This window comes from Sus scrofa, chromosome 5 (genome assembly GCF_054392235.1).
Source record: "Sus scrofa isolate SSC_HxYL_T2T_F1_AM1 chromosome 5, Sscrofa_HxYL_maternal_Yorkshire_Landrace_v2.0, whole genome shotgun sequence".
NCBI classification, from domain to species: Eukaryota; Metazoa; Chordata; class Mammalia; order Artiodactyla; family Suidae; genus Sus; species Sus scrofa.
The window spans coordinates 73,028,071-73,052,032 of NC_139387.1; the positions used below are offsets into that span (position 1 = coordinate 73,028,071).

The following is a 23,962-nucleotide window of genomic DNA, read 5'->3' on the forward strand; positions in this document are numbered from 1 at the left end:
GATCATCGCTTCGCAAGTGTGTGCCATGCTCGATGTGTATTTACTGGCTGATTAGATAAGTGGACAAGTGCATGCGATCCCAATTAAATTTGCAACAGATTTTTCCAAAAATTGACCAATTGGTTCTAACATGTATATAGAACAGGGGTGCACACCCTACAGGGTGTGCAGCTGCGAGGCTGCAGTAACTGATGGTGTTACAGGAACCCGACCCACAGCTCTCGCTAAAACAGAACGAAGTCCCCCCACTCCAGCAAGTGCGGAGCTTGAGGGTCTGACACAGAATCACAGGCCAACTGAAAAAAGACTCCTCATCATGCTGTTGGGGGTAACTGTTTTACCATGTGGACAAAAAATATAGAAGTGAATTTTGACCCTATACCATTCAAAAACTCATTCCATGTAATTTAAAGTTTTAATATTCAAAAAATTCTCTAATACTGTAAGAAAAAGGAGATCAGGCTATGACCTTATGGTAGAGAAGGCTTCTTAGACACCAAACCCCCCCCCCCGCCCCAAACCACAAAGGACAAGGTTTATCAGTTTGACCTCGAAATAAAAAAACACTTATATGAAAAAAATGGATGATAACACAGGCAAGAGGCCAATGGACTGGAGAGTATTTGCAACATCTCCTGCAGCTCGCTAAGAAAAAGCCACAGAGTCCAAGAGAAACCTAGACAAAGAATGTTATGTGTGTGCTGGTGACGCGCCAGGGAGGGAATCCGAGTTGTCAACACGTATATGAAAAAAATGCTCAGACTCTAGTAGTCAGAGAAAAGCTCATTAAAGTAATGACATATTCGTCACTCATCAGATTAGCAAAATTTCATCAGACAGAATCAAGTGTTGCCAAAGATGTGGAAACGAAGAACTCTGTACACTTCTAGTGAGACTGAGGAACAGCAGAGCCATTTTTCATGACACAGCACAAGGCTAGTCCCCGAACCATTGCTTCTATAAGAAAACACTGACTACACTGAAATGTCTGCTAATAGAAGAATAGAGAAACAGGAGTCCCCATCGTGGTGCAGTGGAAACGAATCCGACTAGGAACCATGAAGTTGCGGGTTCAGTCCCTGGCCTTGCTTAATGGGTTAAGGATCTGGCGTTGCTGTGGCTGTGGTGTAGGCCAGCAGCTGTAGCTCCGATTCGACTCCTAGCCTGGGAACCTCCATGTGCCGCAGGTGTGGACCTAAAAAGAAAAAAAAAAAAAAAAAATTAGAGAAACAAAATATGCTGTATTTATTCTGCAGAATACAGTGGTTACAAGTAACTGGATCTATACATACCCATATAGAGCCCCAAGATATATTAAGTGAAAATACAGAATACAGAGAGCGTGCTGATATTTATGGATGTTTTTAGAACTTGAAGGATGCAGGAATGTACAGACATGCTGTGCTTGTCACCTCTGCAGGGACAGGAGGAAACAGGACAGCGACAACTGCTTAAAGGAACTTCACTTACAGCTCAATGTGTTATTTCTTAAAAAAAAAAAAAAGGAGGGGGTAGTTATTCCTTCTGGACAGTGGAGATGTGCACATTTCTTATTTGTCCTTTTTCGGTTACTCTGCAAATTTCCATCTGCAGCCAACTTCCTCTGCTCCCAGCCACGGGCTCCGCTCCAATGCTGGCAGGAAATCTGGTGGCCCTGGACATGCTGAGGCCAGCATAAGCCTGGACTCGATAGGTGATTTAAATGAGATTCAAGGTAGATTTTGACTGCACGTGATTTAAGCCTTAACTGACAGCTTCGTGTAAGCTGAGACTCACGCACTCATCAACATAATGGAAAAGCAAAAGGCACGGAAAACACGTTCTCCATGTAGATGAGGACGCAAGAGGGACCGGTCTCCCAAACAGTATTAAGTGAACCCAAATCCCTTTTCTCCAGCGCCATCTGGTGGAAAAGAGAGGTAAGCTCATCTGTACCGTCACAAAAAACGCCACAGTTGTGGTTATGACAGCACAGCTGCAGTTTTCAGTGAAGCCCCCCATTTGTTCTGTACGACTGTGAAGCACAAGTACGGAGCAACTGTTTACTGTCTCCAGCACCTTCCTCCAACTCAATTCTGACGCTTACTTGCTGGATGAGAAAGATCTGCTCTTCTCTCTTCTGCTCAGAGGTTCCTTCTTAAAGTTTTATCATCAGAGGCTGTTTCCTCAGGAGACAATTCTGGAACCACAGGCCGCATCCATCCATACCTTAAAGCCTCCAAAGCAAATAATGCCAACAGCTGATTTCTACATCAAATGTTTAGTGTCTGCTTTTACATAAACTATGACGGCAGGCATTTCTCATTTAAAGGACTTTTCAAATAGAATGCACTGTCACATAAATACAGAGTAGGACTTAAAATAGTTCCCTCTTCCAGGCACTGGCTGAGAGAGTACAAAACATACAGTATCTTATCAAGAGCCAATAAAGTAGGCTAGACCTTAAAGAAAAGTACTGACATTAAAAAAAGGGAAAAGGAGTTCCCGTCACGGCTCATCAGTAATGAACCTGACTAGTTTCCATGAGGACATGGCTTCAATCCCTGGCCTCACTCAGTGGGTTGAGGATCCGGCGTTGCCATGTGCTGCAGTGTAAGTCTCAGACGTGGCCTGGATCTGGCGTGGCTTTGGCTGTGGTGTAGGCCAGCTCCGATGTGACCCCTAGCCTGGGAACTTCCATATGCCACGGGTGTGGCCCTAAAAAAGCCAAAAAAAAAAAAAGGAAAGACAGCATAGTAATGGGGTTATTAATCCCCCAAGTTGCAGTATTGAGTCCCTTGATCCCTTTACAATCCAGAGATGCAGCGGAAGGAAACAAAGTCCAAGGCAGTCCCTCAGACGCTCCACAAGTTTTAGGTTTTGATGCAGATTTAAGGTTAGTGAGTTGCGGTCGCCCGGGTCAGATGATCCTGTAGATGCGCGCACACACACTGGGCGGTTGGTTTCCCTTCTCCTTTCTCGCAGTTTACGATGAAGACACTCATCCCTGTGTTGGGGCTGACGGATGTGAGTTCGGACCGACTCAGAGTCGCTGGCAAGGAGCACTTGAGGTCGGTCAGAAAATAGCCCAACAGGTTTCTCATGTAGGCGCCGTGACTCACGACTAAGACACTGGCCGCTAAGCCTAGAGCGGCGCCGTCTGAATTAAACGTGGAGGCACAGTTTTTCCCTAAAGGAAAGATCTCTGCCAAAGATGCTTCCAGACAGTTGCTTGGAGCTTCTTGGGAACACTGTTCATTTTGACCTGCTTCTTTCAGGATCAGCTGGCAAAGAAATTCAAAAAAGTCTTTTCCACGCATTTTCACCTATCGGGAGAGGGGGAGAAAGATGAAATAAAGTGACGTGAATGACCGTTTAAGACACAAATATATACATAATAGATTTGTATCTGCATCATCATGAGTATCATAGAAGCAAATGAAACTCAAATTAAAAGGGGGGGGTGTCACCAATAAGACTCAAAAGCAAGAACACTCGAAGGCAGGGCCACGGTGTCACTTACAGCTGCAGGGGCAGGAGAGGCGCGCCAGCCTCGCCGCTGGGCGAGGTCTTGCCCGGCCTCCTCTTGAGCAGCACTCCTGCTTCACTGACTCCCCTGCCTCTGCTGAAGCTCCTGCACCCTGTTCAGGGGGCTTTCTTAACAGGACCACCTAATAACCATTTCCCCAAAACCATTATCACTAATGACGCCAAGTTAATAAACAAGGAAGACAAGACAGCTGGGGCGGGGGGGGGAATGATATCGTGCAGAGTTGTTTTGTGAACCAAACAACTTTTTTTTTTTGCTTTTTAGGGCCATACCCATGGCATATGGAGGTTCCCAGGCCAGGGTCTAATGGGAGCTATAGCTGCCGGCCTACACGACAGCCACAGCAACACAGGATTCAAGCTGTGACTGTGACGTACACCACAGCCCACGGCAACGCCGTATCCTTAGCCCACTGAGCGAGGCCAGGGATTGAACCCACGACCTCATGAATCCTAGTCAGATTCGTTCCCACTGTGCCCCAATGGAAACTCCCCAACAACTTTCAAACTGCTTAGCTAAACAGAACCATCTCACGTCCACAAGTCAGAATGCAGCTACTCTGCCACTCGCAAGCTCATGCACATGGTGGCTTTCCTGGGCTACGTACCTGGTCCAAGGTCTCTCCTCCCGGCGGTGTGAACATGGCCCCCTCCTCCCCAGCGGCTTTGGCCATGGCCCTTAGCTCACTGAGAGGCTTGCCTTCCGCAACCCCGTATTTCTGCAATGATCCAACAGACAAAAGTGCCTCAAAGGGATGTGCAATACAACAACAAGTACGTGTGTACAGCAAATGCAGAACAATCATCCTGGGGATAACTCAGTTTCCTTCCGCTGACTTTCTCACAGCTCTGCTAAGAAAATTCAAACCCAGATCCATGTGACTTCAAAGCTCATCAGCTTCTTTAGGTTGATAAAAATTGAGGCTTAGCAAAGGACACACAAGTCACAGAGGACCACCAAGAAACATGAGAATTCTACCTTATTAGGAATCCATAGGAGTTCCCTTTGTGGCTCAGCAGTTAAAGAACCTGACTAGAATCCATGAGGATGTGGGTTTGCTCCCTGGCCCTGCTCAGTGGATTAAGGATCCGCCGTTGCCGTGAGCTGTGCTGTAGGTCACAGATGTGGCTCGGATCCTGAGTTGCTACGGCTGTGGTGTAGGCCAGCAGCTAAGCTCCAATTAGACCCCTAGCCTGGGAACTTCCATGTGCCACAAGTGCGGCCTTAAAAAGTAAAACAAAACAAGACGAAAGAGGAATCCATAGTATGAAAAGTGAAAATGGCACCTTTCTTAGGTTATTAAATCGGAAGACCAAAGAGACCACTAATGCTCAGTGCTGATGGGAGAAAAACTCTCCTAGACCATTCATGAGAGTACTGGCACATCTTTTCTGGAAGGAAATTTAGCAATATACACAAAAGCCTTTCAGAAAGTACATACTGAACAATTCCATTTCCAGTAAATGTTTTAGATATGTGTACGAAGATTATCTACAAAGATATTTATTTCAACATTATCTACATCAATGGAAAAATCTAGTCACAACCTAGATATCCTAAATTAGATCTTGGTTAAATAAATGATGCAATTATCAATATATCAGAATAACACAGTGTCATTAATTATATGATCATACTCATGTGCACTTATGGGCCTGAATGACAGCAAGTGAGAAAATCTGGTTAAAAACAATGCATACAGGAGTTCCCGTCGTGGTGCAGTGGTTGAGGAATCTGACTTGGAACCATGAGGTTGTGGGTTCGATCCCTGGCCTTGCTCAGTGGGTTAAGGATCCGGCGTTGCAGATCCTTGGTGGTGTAGGTTGCAGACACGGCTCAGATCCCACGTTGCTATGGCTCTGGCGTAGGCCGGTGGCTACAGCTCCGATTAGAGCCCTAGCCTGGGAACCTCCATATGCCGCAAGAGCGGCCCAAGAAATGGCAAAAAGACAAAATACAAACAAACAAACCAAAAAACAAACAATGCATATAGTAGGATTACATTTAGAAAGATATATACATAATCAGATAGGTAGACAGACAGATTTAAAAAAAAAGCAAATAAACATGAAAAAGTCAGGAGCACACACATGCCAAAATGTTCAGTGTTTGCGGGCGGTAGAAATGGTGATTGTATCCCCCCCGCCACAAATACTTTTAATTTTCTTACACCCTTGACTACATCTGGAGCAATCTCTAGTACGAAGAAGGCCATTAAAAACCATCTCTTAGTTTGTTTTCCCAGGAATGGAAACACCCAGCTGTTAAACATTCCAAAAGCTATGCTGGAGCATGTTTGGAGGAGAGGACGAGAGTGACAAATGGCTCCCCCTTGCTGAGACCGCCCCTGGCGGGGGTACCAACCAAAATGCAAGTGGAAGAGTTCCGTGATGGAGGGAAGGACCAGAGACGGGCAGATCTGGCGGAGATGTCTGGCCTGGACTCGGGAAGTCACAGAGGGCCACAGCCTCGGGTGAGTGGAAGCTGGCCAGGCTTGAGGAGCAAGCATTCCCAGCAGAGTGGAGCATAGATGTGGAAATTCAATGAGGACAGAACACAGAGGTGTTAGGCAACTTGGGGAAGATCCGTAAGAAGCACACAACCAGCGGTCCGGAGCATGGGCACCAGGCCCAGAGGCCTCAACCTGAACTCTGGTACGAAGGAGTGCTGTGACTCTGGGCATGGACTTGACCTCTGTGTGCCTTGGCTTCTGCCTGTGTAAATTGGGGGTTGAGAAAATGAGGGTTTTAAATCTTCACAGCATCGGGTCTTGTATTAACAAACCTGTAGCTTCAGGGAAGGGGTGGAATGTGGTGAGCACCATGCCAATGTGTGCCAACACTTGCCAATGTGATTGCTAAGTCTGGGCATTAAATGCAAGTGAAAAGGAAGGAGGCAACACAACAGACCCCATAGCTCTCAAGAGGCGGGTCAGAGTTACAACAGCTCTGGAAGGTGAAAGAGAAGTCGTGAACTGTCTGATACAGGGGCAGGTGTGGCAACCAAAATTTGCAAAGACTACTCTGGCTGCAGCATGCAGATTAGACTGGAAAAGGGGGTGCAGGACAGAGAGAGGAGGATCACTGTCCCATGACCCAGGTGACAGAGCACCGAGCTGCAGTGGGAGGGTAGCAGCAGGCCCATGGGGAAATGAAGAACTCAGGAGCCACTCAGAAGTCGAGCTGACAAGACGGCTGACACATGTGTGGCATGAGAGAGATAGTGCAGAGCCAAGGAGGAATGGCTTTGGCAACCAGGCGGAGCAGAGGCCACAGAGAGAAGACAGTGCAATGCACGGGCTAGAAGCAGCCACGGGGCAGCTAAGTCCAGGCAGCTTGATAAGTGAGCGTGCAGCTCAAGGAAGAGCCCACGGGCTGAAATCACAGGAGAGGATGAAACTACTCAGGGGGAGAGCACAGGTGAAGAAGGGACGCCCTGCCCACGACAACGCTTCCTCTGACTACCTCATGACATGCCCCGTCCAGCGTTTCCCAACTCAGAGTATTTTTCTTTCACAACATTCAAGCACTGGTTCCTGGGCACAGAGTGAGCTTTTCCAAGGAGCATTTATGCTGGAGCGCTGGTCTAGATGCTGAACGCTAACAGAGAACACACGCACATTAGGAAAAGCAGTTCTTCAAAGATGCTCTAGCCATTCTGTTACCGTTCTCTCCAGGTGTACTGGGAATCCCAGGCTGGCAGGACAGTAACCAGCTTACACGTCAGTACGACAGAGTAACCCAAAAAGGCTGTAGCAGGGGGAGACTTGGGGTCCAATCTCAGATCTGAAACTGCTGGATGGTTTTAGCTGAATCACAGCTTCAGGAAGATTCATTTCTGGTACATAAGCTGGGCATAAAAAATTCTTTTCATGCTGACAATTAAGGAGTCAGATTGGGAGGCTGGGGAGAGAACTTTTCACCGTTACTTTAAAACTGCTCTGTACTAAGTTCTCACAAGTGTATCTTGTTTTTATAACTGAAGATGCCTGCCTGTCTGCTATGATTTGAATAACTGAATAAGACACTATTTATAAGAGTAAGTAACAGTGACTGCCACAGGGTAGGTTCTTAACATACTAGCTCATGTCATATCCCTACTAGGAAGGCATCCAATTCCTAGCCATGGGAAAAATCGAGGTGGTGTATTGATTATTTACGGTAAAAACAACAATATGCAGGTAAGTTCCTTACCCTTTCTCGAAGTCTGGAGTCATATTTTACCGTCAGATCTTTGCAGAATTTGTTCTTCTCCAAAATCCCATGCACGGTCTGCAAATCAAAAGACAACTATTTCTTTTCTTATAAAAAAAAAAAAAAGAAAGAAAAAAAATCATCCTTGGAGTTCCCACTGTGGCTCAGCTGTTGGGTTAAGAATCTGACTGCAGTGGCTCGGGTCCCTGCAGAGGCAAAGGTTTGATCCCCAGCCTGGGGCAGGATCTGGCATTGCCACTACTATGACATAGGTCACAGCTGTGACTTGGATTTGACCCCTGGCCTGGGAACTTCCATATGCTGCGGGTGCAGCCATAAAAAAAAAAAAATCATTTGTGAGGCTTCAGTGCTTGGTTCAAATCTTTTGCCTTTTTTTTTTTTTTTTTTTTTTTTTTTTGGTGGCATAGGAAGACCCTGAACTCACCTCCTCCCGTGGACACAACAAATCTGTAACCACATGTGGAATAGTGCCCTTGGAAAGGGATCTGAAAACTGGGTGAACAGTCTCCTCAATGAAGGGTAAAAGGACAGCACCATGATGGACAGAAGGAGCAGAGGAGGGCTTGGCAAGGAGACCCCACACCCCGGCCCCAGCAATCTGCAAGGAGGAGGGGTGGCAAGGTCTGCCTCTCCCAGAGCGGGAGGGATCTGAGCTCCACACCAGACACCCCCGCCACTGCACGGAAGACCAGCCCCCACAACACCTGAGAACCAAGGTCTGTGGAACTGACACATTTGTTGATAGTCTAATGCTGGGCTCTAGCAACGATGTGTGGATATACCATGTTCATTTATCGACTCACCTACTGCTCAACACATGGGCTGTTTCTACTCTCTGCGTGTTACAAATAAAGCTGCCAGTACACAGTTCTGTACAGGTCTTCAGGTGGACACATGCTCTTACTTCTCGTGGATACATCTCTGGGACTGAAATTGCTGGATTATATTGTCAGCCTATGTGCAGCTCTCCCACTGTTTTCCAAAGTAGTTCTTCCATTGTACATTCTCACCAGCAATGTCTGAATTCTAGTTGTTCCATATCCTTTAAACTTCCATATTTTAGCCATGCACACAGTGGAATGGTATCTCCCAGTGACTTTGTGTTTCTGTCACGATCAACTATGCTGAGCACCTTCTCATGGGTGTACTGGCTTTCTACGTATCTTGCTTGGTAAGGTGCTAAGTGCTTGGTTCAAATCTTTTGCTTTTTTTTTTTTTTTTTTTTGCCTTTTTAGGGTCAAACCCATGGTATACCGAAGTTCCCAGGGTAGGAGTCGAATTGGAGCTGTAGCTGCTGGCCTACACCACAGGCACAGACACATCAGATCCAAGCAGCGTCTGCAACCTACACCACAGCTCACGGCAACTCCAGATCCTTAACCCACTGAGTGACGCCAGGGTTCGAACCCATGTCCTCATGTATGCTAGTCGGGTTAATTAATCACTGAGCCATGATGGGAACTCTTTTGCCTTTTTTCTTTTTTTTTTTTTGCTATTTTAGGATCTCAAAATAGCAAAACCTCCTCGGCATATGGAGGTTCCCGGGCTAGGGGTCAAATCAGAGCTGTGGGGGACGACATTCCAACCCTGTTATTCCCTCAAGGCGGTCACAAGTCTCTTTCTGCTGAGCTTTTAGGAGTTGATTTGGTTCTTTTTAAAATCTCTAGGATCATTTTTATAGGAACGTGTTCCCTAAAGATATTTCACACGCCTTTTATTTCTTTATAGTAACAGTTGCTCTTTAAACTGCATCGGGATTCTAATACCTGACGTCTCATTGGTTACATCTCTGCGGTCCTTCCACTGGTGCTCAGGACACCTTCTTTGCCTTTTTTTTTTTGCTTTTTTTTTTTTTTGTCTTTTGTTGTTGCTATTTCTTGGGCCGCTCCCGCGGCATATGGAGGTTCCCAGGCTAGGGGTTGAATCGGAGCTGTAGCCACCGGCCTACGCCAGAGCCACAGCAACGCGGGATCCGAGCTGCGTCTGCAACCTACACCACAGCTCACAGCAACGCCGGATCGTTAACCCACTGAGCAAGGGCAGGGATCGAACCCGCAACCTCATGGTTCCTAGTCGGATTCGTTAACCACTGCGCCACGACGGGAACTCCTTCTTTGCCTTTTTATAGGTGTTCTGTTAGATGTTTTCCCCAAGATACTCTTAATTTTTAAATTACCAAAATAAAATCAAGCACGACAGTAAAATGAAAGGAAAATAGTTCTGTGGGTGGGGAGAAGAGGGTTGCGTGTGATGTCTGTGGGCAATTTAATCCCCAACAGACTCTGGTGGCAAATTTTTCAAGGTTACAGCTATTGAGCCTTTGGACTCATCCGTATCAACCTTGATGCAAGACTCACCTGCTTTGTCCTCGTGAGGTCACTGGAGAAAACGTGAGTAAATTTCACGTTATTAAGAAATACACCAGCAGCAGCTGCCTGCTTAAATCCAGTTTCTGAAAGAGGCTCATCTATTCCTTGTCCTGCAGTATTAAGAGAAGGAACAGTATCATCAAGTACACGCGTGTGTGCACACATGGGATGTAAATGAAAATCTCACCTAAGAGAACATAAGCAGCATTTATCTGTATTTCATTAAAAGAGTTCCAGAGTTCCCCTTGTGGCGCAGCAGAAATGAGTCCATTTAGGAACCAGGAGGTTGTGGGTTCGATCCCTGGCCTCGATCAGTGGGTTAAGGATCCAGTGTTGCTGTGAGCTGTGGTGTAGGTCACAGACAAGATTCAGATCCTGCGTTGCTATGACTGTGCTGTAGGCTGGCAGCTGTAGCTCCAACTGGAACCCTAGCCTGGGAACCTTCATGTGCCACAGGTGTGACCCTAAAAAGCAAAAAAGGTAAAAATAAACATAAAAGATTTCCTTGGGTGCAACTTCTCAGAGAACTGAAAGCAAGCAAAACGAAGCTACGACCCTTACTGGCTCAGGTGTTCTGTCTCCCAGAAAAATGTCTGTCTGGCGGGAATGAGGGTGACAAGACTGTCCCAAGCTCTCCCCTTCACACTTGCCCATCCCTTCACCAGAGTGTTTTACTAACGCTGTTTCCAACCTTATGTCCTGAGTTCAGCTGCTGCAATTGGGTCAGAGCATCACCTAAGAAGCTTTCCTTCTTTATCTCCATTGCTCAAATTCAGGAACGTTCGATACTGCACATCATTCTCTATGACAAGTCTTCTCCTACGCCGGAGCGAATAACAGCTCCATCAATGACCGGGCATGATGGAAAATAACCCACTGTGAATGAGAGTCAGCAGAAACAGCACGTAACAGATGTGGAACCACTAATACTTGGGACCTGGATATCAGCCAACAGACACAAGGACCACAAAAATGAGCAACAATCAGAAGCCATCAGAAACAACCAGACGGCTTTCCAATAGAACCAGAGTCCATGAAAATGGAATTGCTAAGGAGGAAAGAAAATCCCTCAGTGGTTTACGGGAGAGTCAGCTTTCTGAGACGCTCAATGAACCCAAAGGCAGGACGGAAGCTGCTCCCGGGCACAGACACGAGGAGATGGAGCAGGTCTCAGATGTGTGAGGGACACAGAGAAAAGATGAGGATTCCTAAGCACGTCTACCAGAAGTCCCGGAAGAGACAGCAGAGAAGAACAGGAAGCAGGAAATGGAGAACAGTAACGAGGGAAGACATAAAACTACAGATAAAGGAAGCATGATGTACACCAAGAAGGATGGATTATTAAAACAAACAAACAAACCCAAACCTCCTAGATTTAGTAAGAGAAACCGCAGAATATCAAAATGAAATAAAAAGACTTTAAAAGCAGTTACAGTGAAAGACTACCCAGCATGGGACAGCATGTGGCTGAGAAGACTGCTGAACAGGAACAGAAGCCAAACAAAACAGCAGAGTAACAGCTTCCAAGAGCCAAGAGAACCATCAGTCTAGAACGGTCCAGACAAAAAATGATTGACAAGCATAAAAACAGAATTGTCTGGAATAGAGTGGGTTGAAGCTATCTTTGCCACCAACTGATTTACTTGAGAGGGCTTTTCAAAAAAGATGCTTCAGGAACACAGGACTGAGACATGAAAGAAATGATGAGAGAAACTGGCAAATAGAGGGAGTTCCCATTGTGGCGCAGTGGTTAACGAATCCGACTAGGAACCATGAGGTTGCGGGTTTGATCCCTGGCCTTGTGCAGTGGGTTAAGGATCCAGCGTTGCTGTGGCTCTGGTGTAGGCCGGTGGCTATAGCTCTGATTAGACCCCTAGCCTGGGAACCTCCACATGTCGTGGGAGCAGCCCTAGAAAAGGCAAAAAGACAAAACAAAACAAAACAAAACAAACAAAAAAACAAAAACAAAGAAACTGGCAAAGAGAGATGTAAATCTAAAGGAACACCACCTAAGTAACAAATTAGATAATGCCTGTGTCAGGTGGTTTAAGGACTGAGACACTAAATAATAGCAGGTACTTTGTATTTTTGGGGGGAGTATTAATCTTATACTTTATTATGCATGAATGATAAAAACTCAAAGGCAACCATTAAAAGAATAGAAATGGCTTATTTCAAAGCCAGTAAGGGAGTTCCCATCATGGCTCAGCGGAAATGAATCTGACTAGCATCCATGAGGACCCAGGTTTGATCTCTGGCCTCCCTCACTGGGTTAAGGATCCAGCGGTACCGTGAGCTGTGGTGTAGGTCTCAGACAAGGCTTGGATCCTGCGTTGCTGTGGCTGTGGTGTAGGCCTAGAACTACAGCTCCAATTCAACCCCTAGCTTGGGAACCTGCATATGCTGCAGGTGCAGCCCTAAGAAGAAAAAAAAAAAAAAGCTAACAGTGGGTCAAATAAGAAAAAGAAAAAGAAAAGCAGACACTTAAGAAGTAAAGATGGGAGTTCCCGTCGTGGCGCAGTGGTTAATGAATCCAACTAGGAACCATGAGGTTGCAGGTTCGATCCCTGCCCTTGCTCAGTGGGTTAAGGATCCAGTGTTGCCGTGAGCTGTGGTGTAGGTCGCAGATGCGGCTCGGATCCCACATTGCTGTGGCTCTGATGTAGGCTGGCAGCTACAGCTCCAATTAGACCCCTAGCCTGGGAAGCTCCATATGCCACGGGAGTGGCCCAAGAAATGGCAAAAAGACAAAAAAAGACAAAAAAAGAAAAAAAAAAAAAGTAAAGATGAGTGAGAAGGAAATGACCAGAAGAAGAAAAGAACTGCAAAGGCAAAGTCCAACCAACACACCAGAAACCAGAGTCATCGTGGACAGATCGCTCTCAGCAGTTAACAGAAAGAGTCTAATTTTTTTTTTTTTTTTTAAGAACCCAGCTACTTACCATTCACAAGGTAACATGCAGGACATCAGTACACAGCAAGGTTGAAAGGGATGGAAAATTCTACGTCAGGCAAATTCCAACCCCAAAGAAATGCGCAGCCATATCACTCTCAGAAACGCAGGACTTTCTGACAAAGTCTTAGTAAGAATTGTGAAGATCGCTATAAATAATCAATGTTCCAATTCACCAAGGAGATAGAGCAACTTTTAAATGAATGTGCCTAATAAAATAGTGTCTAACTCCATATAAGGAGAACACCAAGCACAAGCTGAGAAAATTTCAGGCATTAAAGGATGAGCTGGCCATCACAGTGGGTAATTCGACACACCTCACTCATTCACTGACACTTAGGTCATACAGGCAAGTGAGTAAATTTACAAAATTAATACAGTACAGAGCATTTGAACCCCAGAATCAAGCTTAATTGTTTGACATATAACTCCAAACCCAGCAACAGAAAACATAGATTTTTCTTAAGCATACAGTGGTAGACTTATAAAAACTGATCATGCTCACCAGCTTCAGATGTATTATCAAATAAACCATATTGCCAGTACACAAAGCAATCACTGGAAGTCAATCACGAAAGATGAAGAACAAAAATCAAAAAGCCCACTCGTTTGGAAATTTACAAACAGTTCTAAATAACTCATGGGTCAATGAAGAAACTGCAAAGGAAATTTAAGATACCCAGTGCTGAATACTCATGAGGTTACTGCAAATCAAAACTGTAGGTGTGTACACTGTAAGTCAGCCACACTCCAATAAAAGTACATGTATTCCTAAACTAAAAAAGAAAAGAAAAGCTGAGAATTGAGAGTTACATAACAATTGAAAATTCCCTAAAAAACAAACAAAAAACTGGAAGTGTGGAACAAAAAGGGTCCTTCAAATAGATAAGGCTTGAATGCTTAAAAAAAAAAAAAAAAAAAAAAAAAAAAAAAGGAGGCAGTAACTTTCCAAAGTTAGGAAAAGAACACAAAACAAACCTGAAAGACAGGTGTGAACTCAAAAATTTTTATTCATGTTCTACTGTGAAATGAGATGAAAGAGCAGGGCTCACGGACAAAGCTGTGTGTGCGGGGGGGTGCGATTAATTATCAGCCTAGTTTCCAGGAGAGGGAGTCAGACGTCAGACTCATGGGGTATAAAAAGCAGTTTCTGCAAAACCCAGATGTCCCTAACCCCAAAATATAAAATGCTTGTATAATCAGAGCACAGAAATAGCATGTCTAGCTGAAAGCTCACCCCAGATATGCTTTAAAAGCCAGACCAGATGGATCACAGGGAGATTAAAAGATCTGAACCCAAATGAACAGAACAAGGGAGGGAAGACTGTTCAGAATAAAGTAACAATCCCCATGTGAGAACAGGAATTCTCCTTTTAAACCATTTCTGTGGTACTACTAAAAATAATATAGCTATCTTAGCAGAAAAATACCATTAACACCCGCCAGTAAAGTTCTGCTCCCAAATGGGACATCATTTAAAACTCTGGCAGACACAGTTTAAGACAACTAGACCCAATATAACTCTTTCTCCAGCTGACTGGGCTGCTTTGAAGCTGCCCCCAAACAGCGTGGGGCACCCTCCTTTACCCCAGTTCACTTCAGAGACTTAGGCTTCTTGGTTACCATCTGCTCCAGTCATATTCCTGTGACTATGATGCTTTAATTCTGTAATCCCAGTTCACAGACCAGAGCTGCCCCCGTCCACCCTCCCCCCTTCCCCAGATCCCATTACCTGGCATCTCACATTAACACTAGCGGAGAAAGCTAAAAAAAAAAAAAAGAGAATACCAACCTTGAAGTATCTTCTCCTTGTTAAGTCTCGTTTCTCCACTGAAATAGAGGGGGGAGGGAAAGCCTTTATTACCAAATTAGGTTATTTTTGAAATGAGAAAAAAAAAATCAGCGATGAAATGTAGCATGCGAACCTTGTACATACTTCAGCATCTCACCTGCAGAAGTGAAAGGCATTCTAAACTAACATCTGCAAATGTCTACTCTATGTACCTAGTGGATGAGCTAAACATTTCAAACTGCCCCAAATTAAAATGTATACATCAATCTTGAGTGAACTGAAGGCAGCGAACACTATTTTAAAAGTCTATGTACAGGGAGTTCCCTAGTGGCTCAGCAGGTTAAGGATCCGGTGTTGTCACTGTACGGGTTGATGCCATGGGACACGTGCGAACCTGGCCTGGGAATTTCCACGTGCCAGGTGCAGCCAAAAAATACATAAATATAAATAAATATATATGTATAAATAAATATTTTGGTTAAATAATCCTCTTAAATATGTTGTCCAAAACAGCGTTCACAGGCATCCGGACCAAAACAGACACCGGGTCCATCAGTTGCTGGGCTGAAGGGGCGGAGCGCACAGCCCGCAAGCCCCGCCCTGCCTCCGAAGGTCCCCCGCCCCCGCTCCCGCCCCCACCGCGGCTGCTCAAGCGGCTCCAGGCTCCACTTGGCAAGGAACCATCCGCAGACCTCGCTGGGACGTTACAAAACCAAACCCGTTCTGAAGCAACCCGGAGTGACAGGATGGGAAACTGTCACGTGACAACTAACCTGGGGCTGGAGAGGGAAAGTGGAGGAAGGGAGCATGGGGACCAGGCTGGACAATAGAGCACATGGACAGTAAAGAGCACAGGAGGTGGTCTGGGAGAATCCCCCAGAAATTTCTGAGCTTTTTTTTTCAACAGGTAATTTTATTTAAAATGTTTTTCATTTGTTTATTTTGTGGCCACACTCTCAGAAGCTGCAGGGCCAGGGACTGATCGGGCGCTATAGTAGGTACCTGAACCGGGGCAGTAACAACGCAGGGTCCTTAACCCGACTCTCAGCTCTTTTTCTGTGCTGAGCACAGGGTCGGGCACTGGACACAAAGATGCACAAGACCGGTGGCTCAGAAGGAAGGAGCTGGCTTGTGCTGTGGGGACAGCAGACAGAGAAGTGGAAATGGTGGGTGCAAATACTCCACAGGCTCCTTTGGATCCATTTATCTCCTCTTTTGGAATCAAATGTCTACAGCCCACATGTACACCCTTCCATGCCTGGGAGAGGTGACAGTCCTTGAAAGGAAACCTCCCTGCATCTATCTGGCTCAGGAACAAAACTGCTCTGGCTGTACACTTAGCAGCTGTGTGACACTCGATGCCTCAGTTTCCTTGTCTGTAAAATGGGGATAATGATAGTCCCTGCCTCACGGGAGTCCCAGGATAACGGAGAGTAAAGCATTTAGAACACTGCCAGGTGTTTAGGAAGCACTCGGTAGTTGTATTTTTAAGTCATTTTTGGACAGACTATACACATGCCAAAGAGTTAATTCGATGCATTTTTAGTGTTTTAAAATTGTGAAATAAACAATATAAGTAGCATAATGATAAAGCCAGCAGACACGTAACACCACCCAAGTTAAACACTGAGCCAGCCTCCTGGACCCTGTCCCTGTCTATCACAATGTCCCCCACTCCCCAGGGGACCCCCTGCCAGGACATGTGCCTGCTCAAGCGTTTGCCTTTCCCCACAGTTTTCCTGCCCAGGTGCAGCATAGGTTTAGTTTGCCTGTTGTTGAATCTTATAATGAATTGCTTCTTGCTATATGCAGTTTTTGGTGTGTTGCTTCTTGTGTTCAACCTTTTGGGAGATACACTAACGCTGCTGAGAGAGGCTGTAATTGCATTCTCACTACTGTGTAAACTCCACTGGAAGAATTTACTGCAGTGTATTCCATGTCCAGTGTTGACAGACACTTAGATTGTTTCCGGTTTGGGGCTACACGGCCATGCAGATGTTTGTACAGAGTGCAGCTGACTCTCCAGGGCAGTGGTACTCAAAGGCTGGTCCCTGGCCTGGCAGCACCGGCATGGCCTGGAAACTTGCTGGAAGTGCAAAGTCTCGGGCCCCACTGCCACAGACACTTTGAATCAGGAACTGCACGGTGGGGGCCCGGCAGTCTGCGTTCGTAAACCCACCAAGTGATGCTGATGTGTGCTCTTGTTTGGGATCCACTCATAGATGGGAATCAACTCTTTGTGCAAACCAAGTTTTACTGGAATGCCGTCACACCCACGAGTACGCAATGTTTTCGATTATTTTCACCCTATAATGGTGGAATCGAGCAGTTCAGACAGGCCTTATGGCCTGCAAAGCTGAAATGATTTATTCTCCTGCCCTTGAACGAAAGGTCTGCTGACCCCTGCCTAGTGATCTATACCTAGCACTAGAACGGCTGGGCCACAGCATTTGCAAACACACTATGCTTATGCCAATGTGGTTAAACCACCACCACCACCACCACCACCACCACTCTGCAGGGTTCCACATCCTCACCATCACTTAGTAAGAGTTTTCAATTTGTGCCAATCTGGCACCTGAACAGTCTACCTCGCTTTGATTTTATTTGTATTTCCCTGATTACTTCCCTCCTGCTTTGTTTTCAAGTGAAGCACTAGTTTAAAAAGAAAACATTCTCAGAGTTCCCACTGTGGTGCAGTAGAAAAGAATCTGATTAGGAACCATGAGGTTGCAGGTTCGATCCCTGGCCTCGCTCAGTGGCTTAAGGATCTGGCGTCGCCCTGAGCTGTGGTGTAGGTCACAGACGCAGCTCGGATCTGGCATTGCTGTGGCTGTGGCGTAGGCTGACAGCTGTAGCTCCAATGTGATCCCTAGCCTGGGAACCTCCATGTGCCATGGGTGCGGCCCTAAAAAGCAAAAAATAAAAAATAAATAAGTAAAAGAAAACATTCTCATGTGGGATTGATTCACACAGATCCAGACAGGAATACCATCAGACCTTCGAGTCAGAATCACAAACCTGGGTCTCGTCCTAGAAATTCCACCCTTGTTTACAAAACCAGCTATCCGTCAACCCCACCTAGGACTCAGGTTCTCAAACTTGAATCCCCCTGGGCGGGGTGGGAGGGGGTGGGGGGAGGTGCTTAGGAAAACAGACTGCTGGACCTGGCCAAATCGTTCTCATTCCTGAAGACCCAACACAGCCAGCCAGTTCCTTGAGGCAGGCTTCCCTCCCATTCCCTGCCTATCCACCCCATTTAAATACCCTGGTTCTGTGCTCCCACTTTACGTGGCACTACTGCCAGGTAACTGCTAGTTAACTTTTGTAGTTGTGGGTCTATCCTGGCCGCAGTTCCTTCAAGGCACGGTCAGAGACTGCATCACCCTTATCTGCCTGGTACCTGGAGAAGTTTCTGGGAGATGAAAGAACCTCAGTGTATGTACTCTGCAGATGGAGAGTCGTTTGGAATTACCTATCAAAATGACACGTTTGGGGAGTTCCCTGGTGGCTCAGAAGGTTAAGGACCTGGAGCTGCCACTGCTGTGGCCTGGATTCAATCCCTGCCCCAGGGGCTTCTGTGCATGCCATGGGCACAGCCAAAAAAAGAAAAAAGAGAGACAAGTCTGTTTACCCTTTGATCCAGCAGCCCTATTACTAGGAATGCCTGCATTCTTCTCTATTTAAAAAAATACATGCTATAGTAAAATTCTAACATCAAAAGATGGCAAATAACCTAAATGCCCATAACAGGAACTGGTTATTTTAACAAGCAGTGCGATGCGATATCTACCTAATGGAAATCTATGCACCTGAGTCCCCTGGAAGGAGAATGATTTATGTAAAGATACGGAAAGGTCACCAGGACATTCAGCAGAAAAAGCAAAGTACAAAGTGATATACAAAGACTGCTAGCTTTTTAGAAAGGTGAGAAACAAGGATAAACATTTGATCTGCACAGAGACGCTGCGAGGACTCACAGGAGACATATCCCTGTGGCCACCTGCGGGGTGAGGGGACAGAAGACTTCAGAGAACTGTTCTGATGTCTAAGCATGTGGACGCGCTGGCTCAAAAAACATATGACAAGGAGTTCTCTGGTGGCCTAGTGGTTGTGCATTTGGCATTGTCACTGTTGTGGCGCGGGTTCAATCCCTGGCCTGGGAACTTCTGCATGCCACGAGTGCAGCCACACACACACAAAATATGACAAATAAATTACTCAGAACAACTTGCTACAGATTTGCCAGTATTATCATTCTGGAAGTGAATATCAATATAAAAGATGTCTTATACTCCAAAATCCATTTAAATCATATAAAATGGACACAAAAGAGGAGATTAAGCTCTGCCGTTCAGATGGATAAAGCATCCAGGGCAATGATGGGGAAGGTGGTACTTCTAATATGAAAACAGGTCCCCAACCCTGGATCCACTTCCAGTTTCAGACTCAGAATCTTGCTGACACCAAGAATGAAAGGACTGTACTTAAGTCCAAGGGACATCCTCTTTAGACAGTGGCTCTGGAATCAATTCCAGCTTCCAGCAGAGTTCAAAGAATGTCTCCCCTGCCCCAATTCCATATTTACTGTTATACAGGATCCTCAAAAGGTTTTCCCCACTTTATGTGGATGGATCACAAGCTCTCTCACTCATTTTATAAAACTAATGCCAAGGGTCAGAAGAGATTTAATAACCATGCCAGACCAGGTCTTTACGAATCACACAAATTCAGCAGAGATGAGAACTTTTGGTATGCTCACCGGAAAGGTAGCTCAAGAATTTAATCCTAACAGCTGATTTGATAAAGGATTCAGAATAAAACATCATCAAACTGTCATCCTATAAAAAATGGAATCCCACTACTTTAATAATTTGCAACCGTACTGCCCCAACCATCTAACCAGTTTCAGCAAACGGAGAAAAAAATAGTTATAATACAGTAAAAAGATTTTGCTGTAAGTCAGTAGAGACTACAGCAAACACTGCTGCATTATTCACCATCGCTGGTGTTCTGCTGGGCATTTTTTTTTTTTTTTTTTGCTTTTGAATCACTTTATAAATATTATAGAGCAGAAATCTAGAAATCGAATTTTCTCCCAAGAAGATACATAAATATTTAGTTTTACAGCTTTTATCAGCTTTATCAAGAGGTCTGTATAAATCTTGGAAGCGACTGTTTAAAGTACATCTCGGAGTTCCCGTCGTGGCGCAGTGGTTAACGAATCCGACTAGGAACCATGAGGTTGCGGGTTCGGTCCCTGCCCTTGCTCAGTGGGTTAAAGGATCCGGCGTTGCCGTGATCTGTGGTGTAGGTTGCAGACGCGGCTCGGATCCTGCGTTGCTGTGGCTCTGGCGTAGGCTGGCAGCTCCAGCTCCGATTCGACCCCTAGCCTGGGAACCTCCATATGCCGCGGGAGCGGCCCAAGAAATAGCAACAACAACAAAAAGACAAAAGACCAAAAAAAATAAAAAAATAATAAAGTACATCTCTTTCGGGAGTGAGAAGGAAAAGGAGGTGGCTACAATAGGTTTACTATCCATCTGCTTCCTTGGCCAAAGCCTGGCTTGTAGCAGCGGCAGGGAAGGTGGGGGAAGTGGAATGGTCAGAGGAACATAGTTTGAAGGGGTCAGGAGTACCACCACTCGTTTTCAAAATCGGCAGTGTGATCCACTTCCAAGTCAGACACCCGACTCTGTAAGAATCCAAACGCTTATGCCAAGAAGTCGAGTCTCATGACCGGCCATTTATAGGCCCACAAATATGCACCATTTGTTTTGCAGATGATCACGCTGCTCTTCACTTAAAAAGACATTTTATGTGGTCAGTTCTGCTTTGTAGCCTATGAAATGTCTTTAGAAATCATATAGAAAGCTTCATTTCCCAAACACGCCCTTTTGAGGAATTGAAATTCAACAGACGGGTACTCATTTCGCCACCAGAGACAAAACGTGGGATATCAGTATACATCTGGGGCAAGTCTTCAGAACAGACACACTTTGGTATTCATGGAAATGGAGTGTATGCACCTGATATTTAATCAGTGTTCGTGATTCACGAGGGCTTTATCCTAATTCCTCCATGCCGATTAATTCATTTGAAAATACAGATAGGAGTTCCCGTCGTGGCGCAGCAGAAACAAATCTGACTAGTAACCATGAGGGCACGGGTTCTACCCCTGGCCTTGCTCAGTGGGTTAAGGATCTGGTGTTGCCATGAGCTGTGGTGTAGGTCGCAGACGCGGCTTGGATCTGGCGTTGCTGTGGCTGACCACTAACCTGGGAACTTCCATATGCCTTGGGTACGGCCCTAAAAAGCAAAAAAAAAAAAAAAAAAAAATACTGATCATGCTCTGAGTTTCAAAGCATTTGACAGCATCAGGTAATAGAAAACTCAAAGTAAATTCCCAATATTGTGCTACATGATTCAATCTTGCTGATTCCAATAGAGTCATTATATTTAACTCTGCTGATTATCAATCCAATTTGAAGTTGTTTCTTTTCCCGAAAGGACCATCAATCTTTAGCTCTGAAACTCTGAAGCATGGCCCTATCAATTAATTCAACACTTTCTCTGTACTTTCCCATGGAAAAAACAGAACAAAGTAAATTCTTATCACTCTTCACAATTATATTAGGGGAAATAAAAAGTAGCCTCTAAAATGGCTGGTGATATTCAAGCAACCTACAGACTCTAGATTTTACCTCTACAAAGCAGGAGACAAAAGAGCAGGTAGTCAAGAGTAGTTTAAATCCCGCCTCCCGGAGTTCCTGTCGTGGCTCAGTGGTTAACGAATCTGACTAGGAACCATGAGGTTGCGGGTTTGGTCCCTGCCCTTGCTCAGTGGGTTAACGATCCGGCGTTGCCGTGAGCTGTGGTGTAGGTTGCAGACGCGGCTCGGATGCCGCGTTGCTATGGCTCTGGCGTAGGCCAGTGGCTATAGCTCCGATTTGACCCCTAGCCTAGGAACCTCCATATGCTGTGGGAGCGGCCCAAAGAAATAGCAAAAAGACAAAAAAAAAAAAAAAAAAAAAAAAAACGCCTCCCTAACTTGTCATGTGACTTTAAGTCACATGCCCTCCATGACTGTGTCCTCACCTGCAAAGTGAGACAGTCTTTACAGCAGAAATTGGTACTACGTTGTAAATCAAATGTACTTTAATAAAAATTTTAAAAAGAGAGAAGCAGTCTTTCTTAAGACTTATTTTTAAATTAATTCATCCTAGGATTTTTATGTGGAACCGGGTTTAAAAAATCAAGCCCTTTTTGGAGTTCCTTGCGACGCAGCGGGTTAAAGAGCCTGCATTGTCATTGCAGCAGCTCAGGTAGCTGCTGTGGTGCAGGTTCGATCCCTGGCCTGGGAACTTCCACATGCCAAGGGCGCGGCCAAAAAGATAAATAAAAATCAAGCCCTTTTTAAGAAGCAGGGAGGAGACAAAATCCACATTCATATAACTATTGTCTGTTAAGAATCCAAACAGGAATCATCTTGTTTCCCAAGGAATAGTTTAGCCAGATTTTCTATGACTTCTGCGCTTCAATTCTATGTCAGGCACTGCGCCAAAGCATCCAGAAAATGCTCTACCATTAGAGAAATCAAGGTTCTAGTTCCAATTTTGCTACTACATTAGAGGAATCAAGGTTCTAGTTCCATGGTCATAAAGCATTCTATAAAATTGAAAGGGATGGGGGTGGGAGCTTGATTTCTAGTTCAGACATTAAAATCCTAAAGGGACAACTCAAATGATTGCCAAGGTTATCTTTCTGTAAGGAAGAAGAGGACAAAAAAGACAACAGCTTAAGTCGTTCGGACAAGGTCAGGCCATACTGGTGTTCCCTGCAAGCTCCACGAAGTCAAAGATGGAATCTTATTACCTGCAACCCAGTCCTCTGACACAAAGTACCCACTCAGAATGCTGCTTCCATTAAACCACACATACCTATTAGAGGATTAAGTGCATTTGTACTAGAGCCCTCCCTTCAGAAATAAAAGTTATTTCATCTCCGATATATTTCTCCTCCTCCATTATGCTATTCACTTTACCTTTCTGCCATTTAATCGTCACGCTAACCCAGGAAAGTGGGCCCTATCACTACCCCCATTTTAAACATCAGAAAACTGAGGTCGTAAAGATTAAGCCGGTTAAAGGAAGCCCAGGTTACAAGGCTCCTAGCTGGAGCCCAGAATCTTAACCCATGTCTATCTTGCATGTGCTCCTGACCACCCTGAATTTCACTTTCTGTTAACACTGGGCAAATAAGCATTGAGAAGGAAAAAGGAAGAGACGTGAAGATATCTCGGCATCTAGCTCCATGTAACGTTATGATAAAAGTATTTGTTCGGGGTGATGCAGGCCGCCGACACCAGGGCATGGCCCTCCCCAGCCCTCTCCCAGCTACGTCAGCTCTGCGGGTTAGAAATGAAACTCAGACGCGAGCCAAGGGGACTGAGGGGACAAGACGGGGCGGGCGCAAAGCAACATCAGCCTGCACCAGCCCCTCTGCAGACCTTAAGGGGACAGGCTGGGGCCAACACAGGGCCAGGGAAGCGCTGGCACAGGGCTGTCTCTTCCGCTTCAGCTGCCACCGGGTGGCGGGTGACCTTGACCACTCACCCCTACAGACTTCTCAGTCCTTATCTAACAGGGTGACATCTGACACCCGGCGTCCCGCTAGACGTCGCTGGGGCTGGAGGGCCCAGAAAGTAACTCAGCGGAAACACCTAGAAAACCGCCAGGTCAAGCCGAGCCTGGGGCGGGGGCGGGGGTGGATAGTAAGCCTGAAGGACAGGGCGGGACAGTGTGGCAGATCCTCGGTCCCCCCGCCCAGCCCGCAACAGTCCGCAGAAGGGAGAGAGCAGCCCCCGCCAGCCATACTCACTGCCGGACCAAGGTCAGAGCGAAGCGCGTCATTCCTCCGAAGCCGGCAAGAAGCGAAGCAACTTCCGCATCTGCACCCCGCAGCCCGCACCCCTTACCCGGCACCAGCGCCGCAGACCGGCACTGCGCCCACCACGCCACCGCTTCCGCACCCCGCCGCCAGTCGGCTCCGTTGCTATAGGCCGAGGAGGCCGTTACGTCACTCCCGGATGGCCAATCAGGACTG

General features: G+C 45.9%; 1 protein-coding gene across 1 annotated transcript; it reads right to left on the reverse strand.

The window, feature by feature from the left end:
- Positions 1 to 1,221: 1,221 nt before the first annotated feature.
- On the reverse strand, positions 1,222 to 23,889 carry TIGAR (TP53 induced glycolysis regulatory phosphatase). The gene is made up of 6 exons (XM_005655710.4): positions 23,738 to 23,889; positions 14,858 to 14,895; positions 10,101 to 10,222; positions 7,723 to 7,800; positions 4,137 to 4,247; positions 1,222 to 3,305 (listed from the first exon to the last, which is right to left on the reverse strand). Exons 1-6 carry the CDS (start codon positions 23,767 to 23,769, stop codon positions 2,877 to 2,879), a joined length of 810 nt encoding a protein of 269 aa, XP_005655767.1. The 5' UTR covers positions 23,770 to 23,889; the 3' UTR covers positions 1,222 to 2,876.
- Positions 23,890 to 23,962: the final 73 nt, after the last annotated feature.

Excerpts from the sequence above, each read along its gene's own strand:
- TIGAR (XM_005655710.4), bottom strand. The coding sequence starts at position 23,769 with ATGACGCGCTTCGCTCTGACCTTGGTCCGGCA. Across the intron at positions 10,223-14,857 it reads CAAGGAGAAGATACTTCAAG|GACAAGGAATAGATGAGCCT; the intron begins GTTGGTATTCTC and ends TTAATACTGCAG. Across the intron at positions 4,248-7,722 it reads ACTCCAGACTTCGAGAAAGG|AAATACGGGGTTGCGGAAGG; the intron begins GTAAGGAACTTA and ends GGATCATTGCAG.